Below are 17,766 nucleotides of genomic sequence, written 5' to 3'. Positions count from 1 at the left end.
CAGAGAGAAAACATGAGCATCAATGACTACCACATGAAGGTGAAGAAGATTGTAGATGTACTTGCTTCCATTGGGTTGCTAGTGGAAGATGATGCTTTAGTTTCTGTGACCTTGAATGGTCTAGGAAAGGATTATGCACAATTCTAGACATCCATTGCCGTCCATGAAAAATTTCATGATTTTGAGGAGTTAATTGCTCTTCTAATTTCTGAAGAGCAGAGAAATGGTGGAGCATCTTCTTCACGAGGAACTTCGAAAGAAATTGTCTTCTACTCAAATGCTAGAAGAGGTTGAGGTAGAGGTAAAGCAGGCCGATTTGGAGGCTGTGGCAGGAATCAAAATATGCAACAAATTCAAGAAAACAAGTCCTATACAGGAGGACGTGGTAACTTTATAGGCAGGGGGAGCCAAAGAGATTGTGGTGGATGGTAGAGAGGCCAAAATGCAAACAACAATGTTGAATGATGCTACTGTGGTAAAATGGGTCATATGGTTAAAGACTGCTATAAAAGCAGAATGACATCATGACTGAAAAATTGCAGCAAGGCAATTATGCATCCTCTAGTAGATAAGGTGATGACAAAAATGAGCATTTGTTTATGGTGCAGCACATGACTAATTCTACGACAAGTGCAGAAGAAAGCAATGATGTGTGGTATGTTGACTTAGGTACGTCAAACCACATGACAGGTCATGCAGAATGGATGCAGGATGCAAGGAAAATGAAAAGACTAGGATTTGTGGAGACTGGTGATGATACTGCACATCCTTTTGTGCAGATTGGTAAAATTCCTTTGTCTATGCAAGATGAAAAAATAAATACTTGTCTGATGTATTTCATGTCCCGAATATCACCAAGAACCTGGTTTCTGTTGGTCAAATGGTTGAGCAGAGCCTGCAGGTCATATTTAATCCTCATGGATGCTTTGTTGAGAATATGAAAAATGAAGGTCACTTGATAGCAAAAGGGAAGAAAAAGGGTAGGATGTTTACGTTGGATGCAGACATGCCTGAATTGAGTGTAGCAATGTTTGCACATGGGACCGGTGTAGTTGTAGATATTGATATTTGGCATAAACATATTGGTCATGAATGTTAATATATAGCAACTTAAATTAATACAGGCCCAAAATATTGTTGCAAGATTGCCTAAGTTCAAGGTTGCATAAATGCATAAGGTATGTGAAGCCTATCAATTTGGAAAATAGGCAAGGAAACCATTTCCTAGACATGTTTAAGATAGTAAGAGGCCATTGGAATTAATCCACTCTGATATGTGGACTACTAAAGCTGCATCTATTGGAGGCTGTCATTATTTTGTCACTTTTATTGATGACTACAGTAGAAAAGTTTGGGTGTATTTTATGAAAAAGAAAAGTGAAGTGTTTGGGATTTCAAAGCTTTTAAAGCTATGGTTGAAAAAGAAACAGGTTTGCAAATAAAATGCCTAAGGTCAGATGGAGGGGGAGAGTACCTCTTAAATGAGTTTGCAAGGTTCCTGTAGGAGCATGGCATAAAGCAACAATATTCATGCAGTCATACCCCACAGCAAAATGGACTTATAGAAAGGAAAAAGAGGCATATTGGACAGGTATCTCGTGCCATGCTCAACGAAAAAGACCTATCAGATTATTACTGGGCTGAAGCAGTTGCTACAGTAGTCTACATAATGAACAGGACTCCCACTGCAGCAATACATGGCATGATGCCAGAGGAGAGGTATACTGGTAGGAAACCAAATATTTCTCATTTGAAAGTTATTGGTTGCATTGCTTATGTTCATGTGCCAGATGAGTTGAGATCCAAGTTGGATCCAAAAGCTGAGAAGTGCATCTTTATCTTGGGGGGGTCACTCATCATATTTAATTCTATCACGTGAGTTCAACAAAAGGCTATTTTTAATTCCTAAATTTTACAAAAATTAATTTACATAAGGGAATATTTAAACTAGTTTTGGAAAAAAATTACAGATTTATATAGAAAAAGGCTACATTTTATTAAGAGCAAATTTACAGGTAAGGGATTTTGCAAATAGGCCTTGAACGCACACGATATAGAGGGTGTATACATAGTGACTCCCCCCCCAAGATCTTTATTGGTTATTCTGTACAGCAGAAAGGGTATAAATGCTATAACCCTTCTACTCATAAGTTTACAGTGAGTAAAGATGTTTTTAATGAGATGAGTAGCTGGTATAAACCAGTAAATGTGATTGATGATCTAGATGCACAAAATGGTAATGCTGCATAGAATTCATAGCAGTAGTCACAAATTATTAGTGGACCTGTAGTGTCCTCTAGTAGTGGTTCACATACATCGCCATGGACAGGCAGATTGAGATCAAGAGGATCTTCTCAAAGCAATGCAGATAGTGGTATGCAAGTATCACAAAAAGGAAAAGAGAAAGTAGATCAGCCGGTCACTCTTATGTGGATGGTGAATCCAGTGGCTTAGAACAGAGCCTTGATGATGAGTTGGGTATTCCTTCTGTTGTTACACCTGGAGTAAGGAAGATAAGGGATGTTTTGAGAGCACCTGGTAGTGAGCCTATTTTGTGCAGGTCTTGAGAGTGATCTCAACGGAAGCAAGAACGGAAGAAGGAGAGAGAGAGACAGAGAGCCACACAAGTTTTGGTGGGTGCAGAACCACACCCTAATCTTCTTTTTCATTCATTTATATATGTGTTTGAGTATTGTACATAACTGGTGTAAAGGCACAGTGACCTTTAACCCCCACAACCTCCCACTTAAAGGACAATGTGCCTTTAAGGGAGAACAACCAGTGAGCATACTATTCAATGCCCATCAATACACGACAATACTCATATCTGCAGGGTTATCATCTGTATGAACCTTGACAAGCTCTATGCACTTGTCCTCAAGTACCTCCCTGATGAAATGGTACCTGACCTCAATCTGTTTGGTCTTTGCATGAAAGACCGGAATCCGTGCTAGCTGAATAGCACTCATGGAATCACTATGCAATGTCGGTACACCTGTATGAATCCCCAAATCTCCCACTAGCCGATCAAGCCATATAGCCTCCTTGCAACCCTTCTGATTTGGAACTATCTGTATGACTCAGTTTCACATATGGAGGCAATGGAGTACTCACTGCCTTCCCCCCCTCCATATTGAAACGCTGCAATACTTTTGTAACATACTCTTTTTGTGAAAGCCAAAGGATTTTCCTACTCCGATCACGCGTGATGCGCATACCAAGAATATGACCTGCAAGTCCCAAAGGCCTCATGCAACTTGGCCTTTAATGCATCTAGCTCATAAGTGTTCTTGCTAGCCAATAGCATATCATCCACATATAGTTCCAAGATTATCAGGCTATTATCCTTAGCCCTTTTAGTGTAGAGGCAGTGATCAATTTCACTCCTCCTAAAATTCTGGGACCGAATGAAAGCATCAAACTTCTGATACCATTCTCTAGGCGCTTGCTTAAGACCATAGAGACTCTTCTTTAGTTTGCAAACTAAATGCTCTTTGCCCTTTTCTTCAAAGCCTTCCGGCTGCACCATGTAAATTTCCTCATGCAAATCCCCATGCAAGAAAGCTGTCTTGACATCCATCTGCATAAGCTCCATATCCTCTGCTGCCACTAGTCCAAGCATGCATCTAAGTGTGGTCATCTTCACAACTGGAGAGAATATCTCATCAAAGTCCACACCCTTCTCTTGCTTGAACCCTTTAGCAACCAAACGGGCCTTATACCTAAGCACATCATCACCTGTGACCTTCATCTTGTAGACCCATTTACATGGCAATGCTTTCTTTCCATGTGGCAAAGAAACCAAGTCCCAAGTCTTATTCTTCATAAGTGAACTCATCTCTGATTGCGTAGCATACTCCCACTTGCATTGATCCTCACGCATCATAGCTTCTCTGTAGCAAGAAGGCTCCCCGCAATCAGTAAGCATCACATAGTCTACCCCTGGAACAAACCTATCAGGCGGTCTAGACACTCTAGATGATCTTCTCAAGGGCATTTCAGCTTGCTGTCTTATTTGCATATCAGCCACATTTGGCTCATCATTTCCACCAATAGATGATCCATCATCTACCCTTGATTGTATACCTGTGGGAGTACTTGGTTGTACCATTTCTTGCACATTTGGTGCATGGACAGCTTGCTGTCTATCAACATATGCAGGTGGATTCACATCCTGGAAAGTGATTCTCCTCATTTCCACATCCCTCATGGGTGCCTTATGCATCTTCTTCTCATTGAAGACCACATCATGGCTGCGTATGATCTTCTTTGCTTCTAGATCCCAGAGACGATAGCCCATCTCTCCACTTTCACCATAACCCAGAAAGATGCATTTCCTAGACTTAGGATCTAGCTTCTTTCGAAGCTCTTTTGGAACATGTGCATATGCCTCACACAAATATACGCAAATGAGAGTAAGAGGGCTTCTTGCCACTCCATGCCTCTTCAGGAATACCACCATCCAAACTCTTACTAGGTGATCTATTGATCACATGCACTGCAGTCTTCATTGCCTCAGCCCAAAAACCACCAGAAAGACTTGCATTGGAAAGCATGCATTGCAACCTTTCTTGAATGGTATGGTTCATCTTTTCTGCAACTGAATTTTGCTCTGGAGTACGAGGGGATGTAATCTCCCTCTTAATCCCACGAGTATCACAGAAATGCTGAAAGTCATGAGAGAGATACTCTCCACCATTGTCAGTCCGTAGGCATTTAAGCGTTCTACCTGACTGATTCTCAACCAAGGCCAGCCATTTCTAAAATACCTGGAACACATCACTCTTCCGAGCTATAGCATAAGCCCACACTTTCCTAGTTGCATCATCAATGAATGTCACATAGTATTCAGCCCCGCCTAATGACCGTGTAGGCATGGGACCACATACGTCTGCTGAATGCACCAAATCAAGCATTTCAAACTCTTTCTTTCCCCTTCTTTTATGGGCTGATTTAGTTTGCTTCCCATAGAGACAATGCTCACAAAATTCAAAATCAAAGAAACTCAAATGCGGTACATAACCCAAACGGCATAAGAGTTTCATTCCATTCTGGCTCATGTGCCCCAACCTGCAATGCCACAAAGAAGTGCTTGGCTGCTCGGTTATTGCAACAACATGATCAAATACCCCTGATACATGTAAGGGATACAAAGTCCCACACTTGGCACCCCTAGCCAAAAGCATAAAGCCCTTTTGAATTTTCCAACTTTGAAAGCCAAAAGTGGTGTGAAAACTAGCATCATCTAGCTGACCCACTGACATAAGACTCTTGGTCAACTTAGGCACATGTCTCACATGTTTCAAAACAAATGCAGACCCATTTGCAAAAGAAAACTCTATGTCACCTGCTCCCACTATGTCACATGCATAGTCATTTCCAAGATGCACACAACCTGTCTTTCCACTGTCATAAGTGGAGAACCATTCCCTATGGGGAGTAACATGGAATGAAGCACCAGAATCCAAAATCTAATCCTGGGAATATGCATCATCGGAAGTGGCAAGCAACTCTGCAGATAAACTAGACATGAAGAGAACGTCATTGTCACTATCATGTGTGACTGCATTGATCTCCTCGATCTTCACTTTTCCTTTGTCCTCCCTTGGACTCTCTTCCTTTTGATTTGCACCCTAATTTGCATTCTTTTTCTTATCCTTTTGCTCTCTTTTCAGCTTGTAGCAATCCTTTTTCATATGGCCCTTCTTGCCACAGTGGTAACACTCAATGTTACGTGCCCTGGATTTGCTACGAGACTTCCCTCTTTCTTGGGACTTCCCCCTAAATTGTGATCTACCCCTTTGCACATTTAAGGTTGCATCCTGCTTGTTGCCATCCATAGACTTCCGTCTAATCTCCTCGGCCAACAAGCTACCCACAACATCATCAAATTTTAGTACTCCACCAGGTGTAGAGTGTTGAGATATCGAGCTCCACTCGCGATATGCTAGGGTGACCGTTGTGTATTTATGTCACCGACTTGTTAGCTGGAGATGCGGTTGGTACACCGCCCACGAATAATAGCTGGATGACAGCTATCCTTATCTACTCTAGTTTGTGGCTCAGTTAGTATGCCACCTTAGTTAGTTGAGTTTGGTTTGAGACCCACATATAGGGTTCTTCTATTTCTTTGTACTAGAGTTCTTTTGGCTTTTACAACTAAGAAGAGGAAAACTGTTTTCAGCCTCCACCTTTGTGTGTATTCCCCGATTGTGCATGTGAGAAAGCCGCAAGTGAGACTCCTTCCCTCTCTCCCACTATCTTCACATGGTATCAGAGCCTTGTTCGTGGTAAGGAGCTCAAGAAAGCAAGCCAAGTTCGTGGTGTCCTGGTAAGAGGACCAGTGTTGCTTTCCTATTTCGAGTTTGGGAGCAAATCTCTACAAGTAGCACAGCCAGAAGTGCAGGAGTGCACTATTTCTAATTGAGACGCCCTTCGCGGTGTGGCGAGAGCGCAGTATTGAAGGCGTTTTCTGATTTGAGGCCGTTTCGGGGCCCGTTTTGAAGGCGGAAGCTCTTCGCAGGCACTCAGAAAAAGGCCCTATTTTTTGCTGTGCGACCACTACGCGGCTAGTCGGTGAAAAGTTGCTGCAGAAATTGCATCGTATGCCTGTGTGCAGAGATATTGGGAGTTGCAGATTCATGCCTGTTGCCTGTTGATGCAAAATCGTCACTAGGAAGTGACTGTGTGGTGAAATACCACTTTCGTCAGTTTTGCAGATCTGCCCGTGTGAGGCAAAAAGCTGTGTTTTTTGCAGTGACAGAATATTTTGCAGTGTTCTGTAATGGCATCTGATTCTCTTTCACAGATTGTCACTGAAAAGCTTGACAAGAACAACTTCCTGGCATGGAAGTTTAGAATGACGAATTTCTTGATGGGAAAAGGCTATTGGGAATTCATTACAAGAAATGAAGAAGAACCTATTCTTCCTAATGTTCCCAATCAACAGGAAATGCAGGCATTTAAAGGATGGCATGAGAGAGCCAGGAAAGTTATGTACTGGCTGTCTATCAGTATTTCGGACTCCATGATTGTGCATATTCAGGATGCAAATACGCCAAAGGAGGCATGGGATACTTTGGCAAAAATATACAGCACAAATACGCAAGCCAGGAAAATGCAACTCAAACAGGAGTTGCACAATGTGCAGAGAGAAAATTTGAGCATAAATGACTACCACATGAAAGTGAAGAAAATTGCAGATGCACTTGCTTCCATAGGGTCGCCAGTGGATGATGACGATTTGGTCTCTGTGACCTTGAATGGTCTAGGAAAGGATTATGCACAGTTCCGGACATCCATTGCCGTCCGTGAAAATTTTCCTAATTTTGAGGAGTTAATTGCTCTTCTAATTTCCGAAGAGCAAAGAAATGGGGGTGCATCTTCTTCAGCAGGAACTTCAAAAGAAACTGTCTTCTACTCAAATGCTGGCAAAGGTAGAGGCAGAGGTAGAGGAGGCCGATCTGCACGCCGTGGTGGAAATCAAAATATGCAGCAAACGCAAGAAAACCAGTCCTATGCAGGAGGACGTGGTAACTCTAGAGGCAGGGGGAGCCAAAGAGGCCATGGTGGATGGCAGAGAGGCCAAAATGCAAACAGCAATATTGAATGCTACTATTGTGGCGAAATGGGTCATATGGCTAAGGACTGCTACAAAAAGCAGAATGACATTATGAATGGAAAATTGCAGCAAGGCAATTATGCATCTTCTAGCAGGCAGGGTGATGACAGAAATGAGCATCTATTTATGGTGCAGCATATGACCAATTCTGTGACAAGTGCAGAAGAACAAAATGATGTGTGGTATGTTGACTCAGGTGCGTCAAACCACATGACAGGTCATGCAGAATGGATGCAAGATGCAAGGAAAATGGAAAAACCAGGATTTGTGGAGACTGGTGATGATACTGCACATCCTATTGTGCAGATTGGCAAAATTCCTTTGTCTATGCAGGATGGGAAAAAGAAATACTTGTCTGATGTATTTCATGTCCCGAACATCACCAAGAACCTGGTTTCTGTTGGTCAGATGGTTGAGCAGGGCTTGCAGGTCAGATTTAATCCTCATGGATGCTTTGTTGAGGATATGAAAAATAATGGTCGCTTGATAGCAAAAGGAAAGAAGAAGGGCAGGATGTTTACGTTGGATGCGGACATGCCTGAATTGAGTGCAGCAATGTTTGCACATGGGACCGGTGTAGTTGCAGATATTGATATCTGGCACAAACGCATTGGTCATGTTAATATACAGCGACTTAAATCAATGCAAGCCCAAAATATTGTTGCAGGATTGCCTAAATTCAAGGTTGCAGAAATGCACAAGGTTTGTGAAGCCTGTCAATTTGGGAAACAGGCAAGGAAACCTTTTCCTAGGCATGTTCAAGAGAGTAAAAAGCCATTGGAATTAATCCACTCTGATGTGTGGACTACAAAAGCTGCATCTATTGGAGGGTGTCACTATTTTGTCACATTTATTGATGACTTCAGCAGAAAACTGTGGGTGTATTTTATGAAAAAGAAAAGTGAAGTGTTTGGGCACTTCAAAGCTTTCAAAGCTATGGTTGAAAAAGAAACAGGCCTGTAAATAAAATGCCTAAGGTCAGATGGAGGGGGAGAGTACCTCTCAAATGAGTTTGCAAGGTTCTTGCAGGAGCATGGTATAAAGCAGCAATATTCATGCAGTCATACCCCACAGCAAAATGGAATTGCAGAAAGAAAAAACAGGCATATTGGAGAGGTATCTCGGGCTATGCTAAATGAAAAAGATCTACCAGATTATTATTGGGCTGAAGCAGTTGCTACAGCAGTCTATATAATGAACAGGACTCCCACTGCAGCAATACATGGCATGACGCCAGAGGAGATGTATACTGGTAGGAAACCAGATATTTCTCATTTGAAGATTTTTGGTTGCATTGCCTATGTCCATGTGCCAGATGAGTTGAGGTCCAAGTTGGATCCAAAAGCTGAGAAGTGCGTCTTTATTGGTTATTCTCTGCAGCAGAAAGGGTATAGATGCTATAACCCTTCTACACGTAAGTTCACAGTGAGCGGAGATGTTGTTTTTTATGAGATGAGCAGCTGGTATAAACCAGTAAATGTGATGATTGATGTAGATGCACAAAATGGTAATGCTGCACAGAATGCACAGCAGCAATCACAAAATATCAGTGGACCTGGAGTGTCCTCTACCAGTGGTTCACATACTTCGCCATGGACAGGCAGATTGAGATCAGGAGAATCCCCTCAAAGCAATGCAGAGAGTGGTACGCAGGTATCACGAAAAGGAAAAGAGAAGGTAGATCAGCCGATGTTTGATGTGAATGCAGGTCACTCTTGTGTGGATGGTGAATCCAGTGGCTCAGAACAGAGCATTGATGATGAGTTGGGTATTCCTTCTGTTGTTACACCTAGAGTAAGAAAGACCAAGGATGTTTTGAGAGCACCTGGAAGTGAGCCTATTTTGCGCAGGTCTATCAGGGTTAGGTATCCTATGGATAGGCTGAAATATGATGGATTTACAGCCATTCACTATGCCTATATGGTCAAAGTGATACAGGAACCAGAACCCACTTCTTTTGAGCAAGCCATGGGAAATGAAAAATGGGAGAAAGCCATGGATGAAGAAATGGATGCCTTGGATGCTAATGCTACATGGCAATTGGTGCCTTTGCCTAAAGGCAAGAATGCAATTGGTTGTAAGTGGGTTTATAAGATCAAGCACAATGCAGATGGTTCTGTGAATAGATACAAGGCAAGATTAGTTGTCAAGGGGTATGCACAGACATATGGCATTGATTATAAAGAAACTTTCAGCTCGGTTGCAAGGATGGCAACCGTAAGAGCAGCCATTGCTATGGCTACATCAAAGGGATGGTCTTTACATCAGATGGATGTAAAGAATGCCTTCTTGCATGGTGATTTGCAAGAAGAGGTCTTTATGGAGCAGCCAGCAGGTTATGTTCATGCTACTCATCCTGAGTTTGTTTGCAGGTTGAAGAAAGCCTTGTATGGCTTGAAGCAAGCACCTAGAGCATGGTCTGACAAGATAGGACAGTATCTTGTCACTATTGGCTTTCAGATTTCCAAGGCAGATTTCTCACTCTATGTGAGAAAAACAGAGAAAGGGATTATGCTGCTGGTCATTTATGTTGATGATTTGATCATCACAGGTGATAGTGATGAAGATATCCTTCATGTGAAAATGCTATTGAGGCAGAAGTTTGAGATGAAGGATTTGGGAGAGCTGCGTTATTTCTTGGGCATTGAGGTGATTAGATCACCAAGTGGGATACAGCTCTTGCAGAGGCAGTATGGATTGGACATGCTGTCCAAATATGGGATGACAGGCTGTAAGCCTATTTCAGTTCCTTTGGAGCAGAATGTGAAGCTGAGTGCAGATGCAGGTGAGCTTCTGGAGGACCCTACTATGTACAGACGCATAGTAGGAAGTTTGATTTACATGACTATTACCAGGCCAAATTTGAGCTATGCTGTTGGGTTGGTAAGTCAGTTTATGCAGGCTCCAAGGAAACCGCATTTGGATGCGGCTAGACGCATACTCAGGTATGTGAAGTCCACATTGTAGTATGGACTATTTTATGAGGCTGGGGTTCAGATACAGTTGCATGGATACACTGATGCTGATTGGGCTGGTAGCATTTCAGATAGACGATCTACCAGTGGATATGTGTTCTCTTTTGGGAGTGCTGCAGTCACTTGGAGCAGCAAGAAACAGCCTACAGTTGCCTTGTCGAGCATAGAGGTTGAGTACAGGGGTGCAGCAATGGCTGCATGTGAGGTAGCTTGGTTGCATAAGCTACTCTATGATATGCATCAGTCTACAGATGGGCCAATTGTCATTTATTGTGACAACATGAGCAGCATACACTTAGCAAAGAACCCAGTCTTTCATGCTAGAACAAAGCACATTGAGGTGCATTATCACTATGTGTGGGAGAAGGTTTTACTAGGTCTTATTGATCTAGTTTATGTCAGCACAGAGGATCAGGTAGCTGACATATTCACGAAAGCATTGGGCGTAGAGAAGCTGCGCAAGTTCAGAGACCTGCTTGGTGTGCAGGAATTGGGATTGAGCTCGATGTAGAGTGTTGAGATATCGAGCTCCACTCGCGATATGCTAGGGTGACCATTGTGTATTTATGTCACTGACTTGTTAGCTAGAGATGCGGTTGATACACCGCCCACGAATAATAGCTGGATGACAGCTATCCTTATCTACTCTAGTTTGTGGCTCAGTTAGTATGCCACCTTAGTTAGTTGAGTTTGGTTTGAGACCCACATATAGGGTTCTTCTATTTCTTTGTACTAGAGTTCTTTTGGCTTTTACAACTAAGAAGAGGAAAACTGTTTTCAGCCTCCACCTTTGTGTGTACTCCCCCATTGTGCATGTGAGAGAGCCGCAAGTGAGACTCCTTCCCTCTCTCCCACTATCTTCACATAGAGTTATTGACAGCTGTACAGAAGGTATCCCATGAGGATGGCAATGAACATAAGAGAAATATTGCCTTAGTCTCCGCATCAAAATTCATTTTCTGAGCCTGAAGCTGGCTGAAAATAATATTGAATTCATTCAAGTGAGAAGCAATGGAGACCCCTTCCTTCATCTGCAGCTCAAACAACCTCTTCATGAGGTAAACTTTATTAGAGGCAGTTTCCTTCTCATAAGTGGCACACAGTTTCTTCCACAAATCTTCCGTAGTCTGCTCATTTACTATTGTGAAATAAACTGACTCTGCAAGATGAAGTCTAATAGTAGACTTTGCTAATGCATCCAACTCATTCCAATCATCCTCAGACATATTTGCAGGCTTAGCTTCAATCCCTGCCAAGGGTTTAATCTGCTTCTTTTGAATAAGCACATCCCTTATTTGTTCTTTCCACAAAGAAAAGTTTGTCCCATCAAACTTTTTAATGCTAAAAAACTCCTTTTCAGGCATGGAAGAGGATGCCATGATGCAAATGAAACAAAATCCCAAATGCTAGTCCCTGCAAGAGAGAATCACACCAAATACCAGGTGCACCCAAATGTGTATGTCACAATAGAGTGAAATATCACCAAAACTCGAAGCTCAAAGCATCAAAAGATGCATCTGACTCATGTGCATATACTATGCATCCATATGAGCAAATCTGGCCCAAAAGAAAATGCCAATAAGACTCAAGCATAAACACCATCCACTGGCATATGCATCAATTATATCTCATCCAAGAGAGCATAGCACTATCAGTGCATCACCAACAATGTGACAAAGCTATCCCTCAGCATAAAATAGCATCCATGTGTAAAGCGTCCATAAAAAATAGCATCCCACAAGGCAATTTGGGCCTATCAGCGCATCCAATAAGGACCGCAATGCATCCAAATGGCCTACAAATCATCCATTGCAACCAAATGCATACCACAAATGAGCGCACATTGCTCAAACTGCAACCAGAGTGATCTGCATAAGGTATGCTCAAGAAATCATAGTCCCACGGTAATGACCGCTACTGAAAATAGAACCTGAGATGCTTCAAAACATGGGCGCCATTGCATAATTGGACTCAGCAAGAAAATCTGCAAATATCTCTCTTCTGCCAGAACTCCAAAATCCCAACCGATGAGTGAGAAATGGGAGTCAACACTTATCCACTGCCATGTGGCATAAATCTAAGGTTTCAAAACCTTAGTATGAAAAATGCATAACAGAGAGACGAAATCGAATACACAGAGATTTAAAACTCTGAAAATCCTTCACCGAATCGCGCAAGAACTGATAGGTAGGGGTTTTTGGGCATCCGGAACGCAATGGGACAAACGGTTTTGGAAACCGTGGTCTCAATCATTGGGTCCAACACACGGACTGAAAAACGTTTTTGGAAACAGAGCTATCTGTAAACTCCACTGGAGTGCGAATGATGAGCAACATAGAAGTTTTAGGACCTCCTGAGTCCACCGGAACTGACAGATATGCAAATGGTTGCTCCAAACTTGAGTTCCAACACCTGGGCAAAAAACGCAGGAACTGACACAGTGAGTCAGAAATCCAATGAAATGATCCCAGATTCAGGAATGAAGGTGTTTCCAGGCTCCTGAACTAATGTGGACACCAAAAGCAAGCAATAGTTGCCTCTACAAGTCAATACGGAGTCTCTGTCATCGAACGGAACAGGGAAAAGCTCAAAAAACGACTTTTTCTTTCAAACCACTTAATAGGCTCTCAAAACCACTTTGCAAAGCCAAAGTGACTTTTCCAAAGGTTCTTCCAAGGTCTCTGCACACTCGAATGCAAGTAAAGTCACCCACAAAGCTTCCCACAGAGCTTCTCCTTCCTCCCACAGAGCTGCTGAGCTTCCAAGCATTCACGCACGCTCAGCTAGATCACCCGTGCTCTGATACCAGTTGAGAGTGATCTCAACGGAAGCAAGAACGGAAGAAGGAGAGAGAGAGACAGAGAGCCACACAAGTTTTGGTGGGTGCAGAACCACCCTAATCTTCTTTTTCATTCATTTATATATGTGTTTGAGTATTGTACTTAATTGGGGTAAAGGCACAGTGACCTTTAACCCCCACAAACCAGAGCTAGGTATCCTATGGATAGGTTGACATATGATGGATTTACAGCCATTCACTATGCCTATATGGTCAAAGTGATACATAAACCAGAACCCACTTCTTTTGAGTAATACATGGGAAATGAAAAATGGGAGAAAGCCATGGATGAAGAAATGGATGCCTTGAAAGCAAATGCTACATAGGAATTGGTGCCTTTGCCTAAAGACAAGAATGCAATTGGCTGCAAGTGGGTTTATAAGGTGAAGCACAATGCAGATGGTTCTGTGAATAGACACAAGGCCAGATTAGTTGTCAAGGGGTATGCACAGACATATGGCATTGATTATGAAGAAACATTCAGTCCGATTGTAAGGATGGCAATCATAAGAGAAGTCATTGCTATGGCTGCATCAAAGGGATGGTCTTTACATCATATGGATATAAAGAATGCCTTCTTGCATGGTGATTTGCAAGAAGAGGTCTATATGGAGCACCCACCAGGTTATGTTCATGCTGCTCATCCTGAGTTTATTTGCAGTTTATTTGCAGGTTGAAGAAAGCCTTGTATGGCTTAAAGCAAGCACCCAGAGCATGGTCTGACAAGATAGGATAGTATCTTGTCACTATTGGCTTTCAGATTTCCAAGGCAGATTTCTCACTTTATGTGAGAAAAACAGAGAAAGGCATTATGCTACTTGTCATTTATGTTGATGATTTGATCATCATAGGTGATAGTGATGAAGATATCCTTCATGTGAAAATGCTATTCAAGCAGAAGTTTGAGATGAACAATTTGGGAGAGCTGCATTACTAATTGGGCATTGAGGTGATTAGATCCACAAGTGGGATATGGCTCTTGCAAAGGTAGTATGGATTGGACATGCTATGTAAATATGGGATGATAGAATGTAAGCCTATTTTAGTTCCTTTGGAGCAGAATGTGAAGTTAAGCATAGATGCAGATGAGCTTCTGGAAGACCCTACTATGTATAGACGCATAGTAGGAAGTTTGATTTATATGACTATTACCAAGCCAGATTTGAGCTATGTTGTTGGGTTGGTAAGTCAGTTTAGGCTGGCTCCAAGGAAACCGCATTTGGATGCAGCTAGGCGCATATTGAGGTATGTGAAGTCCACATTGCATTATGGACTATTTTATGAGACTAGGGTTCAGATACAATTGCATGAATACACTGATGCTAATTGGGCTGGTAGTATTTCTGATAGATGATCTACCAGTGGATATGTGTTCTCTTTTGGGAGTGCTGCAGTCACTTGGAGTAGTAAGAAACAGCCTACAGTTGCCTTGTCAAGCATAGAGGCTGAGTATAGGGGTGCAACAATGGCTGCATGTGAGGTGGCTTGGTTGCGTAACCTACTTTATGATATGCATCAGTCTACAGATGGGCTAGTTGTCATTTATTGTGACAACATGAGCAGTTTACACTTGGCAAATAACCTAGTCTATCATGCTAGAACAAAGCACACTAAGGTGCATTATCACTATGTGAGAGAGAAGGTTCTAGTAGGTTTTATTGATCTAGTTTATGTCAGCACAAAGGATTAGGTAGCTGACATATTCACGAAGGCATTGGGCATAGAGAAGCTGCACAAGTTCAGAGACCTGCTTGGTGTGTAGGAATTGGGATTGAGCTCGAGGGGGAGTGTTGAGATATCGAGCTCCACTCATGATATGCCAGGGTGACCATTGTGCATTTATGTCACGGACTTGTTAGCTGTAGATGCGATTGGTACACCGCCCATGAATAATAGCTAGATGACAGCTATCATTATGTACTCTAGTTAGTGGCTCAGTTAGTATGCCACCTTAGTTAGCTGAGTTTGGTTTGAGACCCACATATAGGGTTCACCTATTCCTTTTGTACTTAGAGAGAGTTCTTTTGTCTTTCACAACTAAGAAGAGGAAGACTGTTTTCAGCCTCCATTGGGCTATGCTACCAAATAGTGGGGGGGGGGGGGGGGACTCAATACAACCTAAAGTAGAACATTGCAAATCTCGATCAAAGAGATGCTCCCCCAAGGAGTTTTTAAACCCAATGCGACACTCAGTAGTAGAAAGATTGAAGGGTGAACATGGCCGCCCCCCCCAAAATGTCCCTTCAGTAAACCATATCACAATTTGGCTTCCAAACCTGTAGCCAATATATCTTTCACACCTTAGCCCTTAGAGTGGGTTTCAGTGCGATATATATAGGCAAATGTTTCCATGAAAAAATACAAACCTAGTATGTCACCAGAGGGCATGCAAAACAAGTCACCCATAAATTGGTAGCCAACTTTTCAACTAAAACCATAAAAATTACCAAAAACAGAAAAAGAAAAGAAAACATGGCTGATAAGTTCATCGTGAAATTTTCCATGCATCAACCAGAGTTTGTCACATAGACATTTGAAAGGATGCATGAGCTTTTCAATCATCGCTAGAGGCAATTCACAAAACCCATTAACGAACACGAGAGGTCCTAAGATAAGAGGGGGGTTGGAGGTGGACGGGGAAAGGGGGGGGGGAGGTTTGTTGGTTGGGGGTTGGTTTAGAGGGGGGTTTGGGTCTGGTTTGATGCTTGTTCTCTTCCAGTTCATGCACCAACAGCTCCCTAATGCCATTTCGTTGGAGACATATCCCCGGACCACAGACATTTCGTTGCAACCGCAAACATACCCGACGAGCCCGCTTCCCATTTCATTGCAGACATATCCCCACCCTCTTCGCATTTCGTTGTAGTGCATGCACTCTGTAGTACCGACCTGGTCGACCTGTGTAATATATATATCTGCGCACAACAGTTCCGTTACTCACCCTTGCCTGCTCCTACTGGTAGAAGACGACGTCGTCAATTGTGAGCTAGTGCCGTACCTATGCCACTTTATAGTTAGCTATAACTCCGCCTTGCTACCTACAGTCTTGCAGTAGTCGGAGTACCAAATAGCCTGATCTGCGGGACCAGTGGCGCAGAGTTCGGAGTTGTAGCTGTAGTGTCCACGGACGGAATAGCTACTGCGAATTCGAATCTGCATTGATATCCGCTTCCCTGCGCATGCGCCAAATAATCATATTGCTTTGACGGAGTCTGACGGACGGTACATGCCAGAGTCAAGTCCTCTATCATATTTAAGCCAAATATATAACTATTGCTTTAGGAGGGATAACTTTCCAATTTGTGAGCCGTGAGCTGGATAGAGTCTCCACTAACGTCTGGTTTTCACTCGCAGAAATGTGTTTCTTGGCAGAAATTAAAGAAACCGATTGTGATCACATACAGTTCGAATCACACGAGCAGCCTGCGATTCGATGTAGCCAGACTCCAGGTATGTATTTTTTAACCATGGTAAAGATTTGTTTTGTCCATTGTAAAGATGATGATACCTTAGTTTTTTTTCAATGTAAATATATATTTCATCCATTGTAAAGATGATGATACACTTCCAAATCATTAGAAACCATAAAAAATTATCTTATTTAATTCAATACATGAGAGGGCTATTCACCTATGCCTATAAAAGCCTATGTATGCCTATGTATGCTTCTACATAGGCCTATGTATTTTTATATGTTACTTCTATGCTTCTATGCTTCTATGCTTATTTTTATATGTCATGCTTCTATGCTTCTATGGTATGCTTTATTCTTATTGTTGTGGTTATCATCTTTATGCCCATGCTTTATGCTTTATTCTTATTGTTATGGTTATCATCTTTATGGCCATGCTTTATGCTGTCTCTATGCTGTGATATGCTATGTCTTTATGATATTTATCCATACCATGTCTCTATGCTTATGGTTATTCTATGCTATGTTATGCTATGCTATGTACATGCCTATATATGCCTATGTATTCTTATGCATGCCTATCTATATAATTTATTATTATGGTTATGCTATGTGCTTATGATTATCATCTTTATGGTCATGCTTTATGCTATGTCTCTATGCTCCAATATGATATGTCTTTCGGCTATTTATCCATGCCATGTCTCTATCCTTATGGTTATGCTATGTGTTTGTCCATTTTGTGTCTCTATGCTTGTGGTTATGCTATGGTATTTGTCTATGCTATTTATCCATGCCATGTCTCTATGCTTATGGTTATGCTATCTATTTATCCATGCTATGTCTCTATGCTTATGGTTATGCTATGGTATGTCTCTATGCTATGTATGTATTTATGCTATGCCTATATATGTATGGC

The 17,766-nt window shown here is 42.1% G+C and overlaps 1 protein-coding gene across 1 annotated transcript in view; it reads right to left on the bottom strand.

Annotated features, from left to right (window-relative positions):
* Nucleotides 1–16,904, bottom strand: part of LOC147903652 (carotenoid 9,10(9',10')-cleavage dioxygenase 1-like) — a 34,023-nt gene extending 17,119 nt beyond the window's left edge. The window contains exons 1-3 of the mRNA XM_087372212.1: nt 16,838–16,904; nt 16,478–16,608; nt 16,239–16,333 (exon numbers count right to left, since the gene is read on the bottom strand). Of these exons, the coding sequence (XP_087228338.1) occupies nt 16,239–16,333; nt 16,478–16,608; nt 16,838–16,904 (293 nt within the window). The remainder of the gene's footprint in view (nt 1–16,238; nt 16,334–16,477; nt 16,609–16,837) is intronic.
* Nucleotides 16,905–17,766: the final 862 nt, after the last annotated feature.

The sequence above is a fragment of the Dipteris shenzhenensis genome, chromosome 3, assembly GCF_047967505.1.
Source record: "Dipteris shenzhenensis isolate YYH24624 ecotype China chromosome 3, Dip_SZ_1.0, whole genome shotgun sequence".
Lineage (NCBI taxonomy): Eukaryota > Viridiplantae > Streptophyta > Polypodiopsida > Gleicheniales > Dipteridaceae > Dipteris > Dipteris shenzhenensis.
The sequence above is the reverse complement of the archived record's forward strand: the minus strand, read 5'-3'. Positions and strand labels throughout refer to the sequence as shown.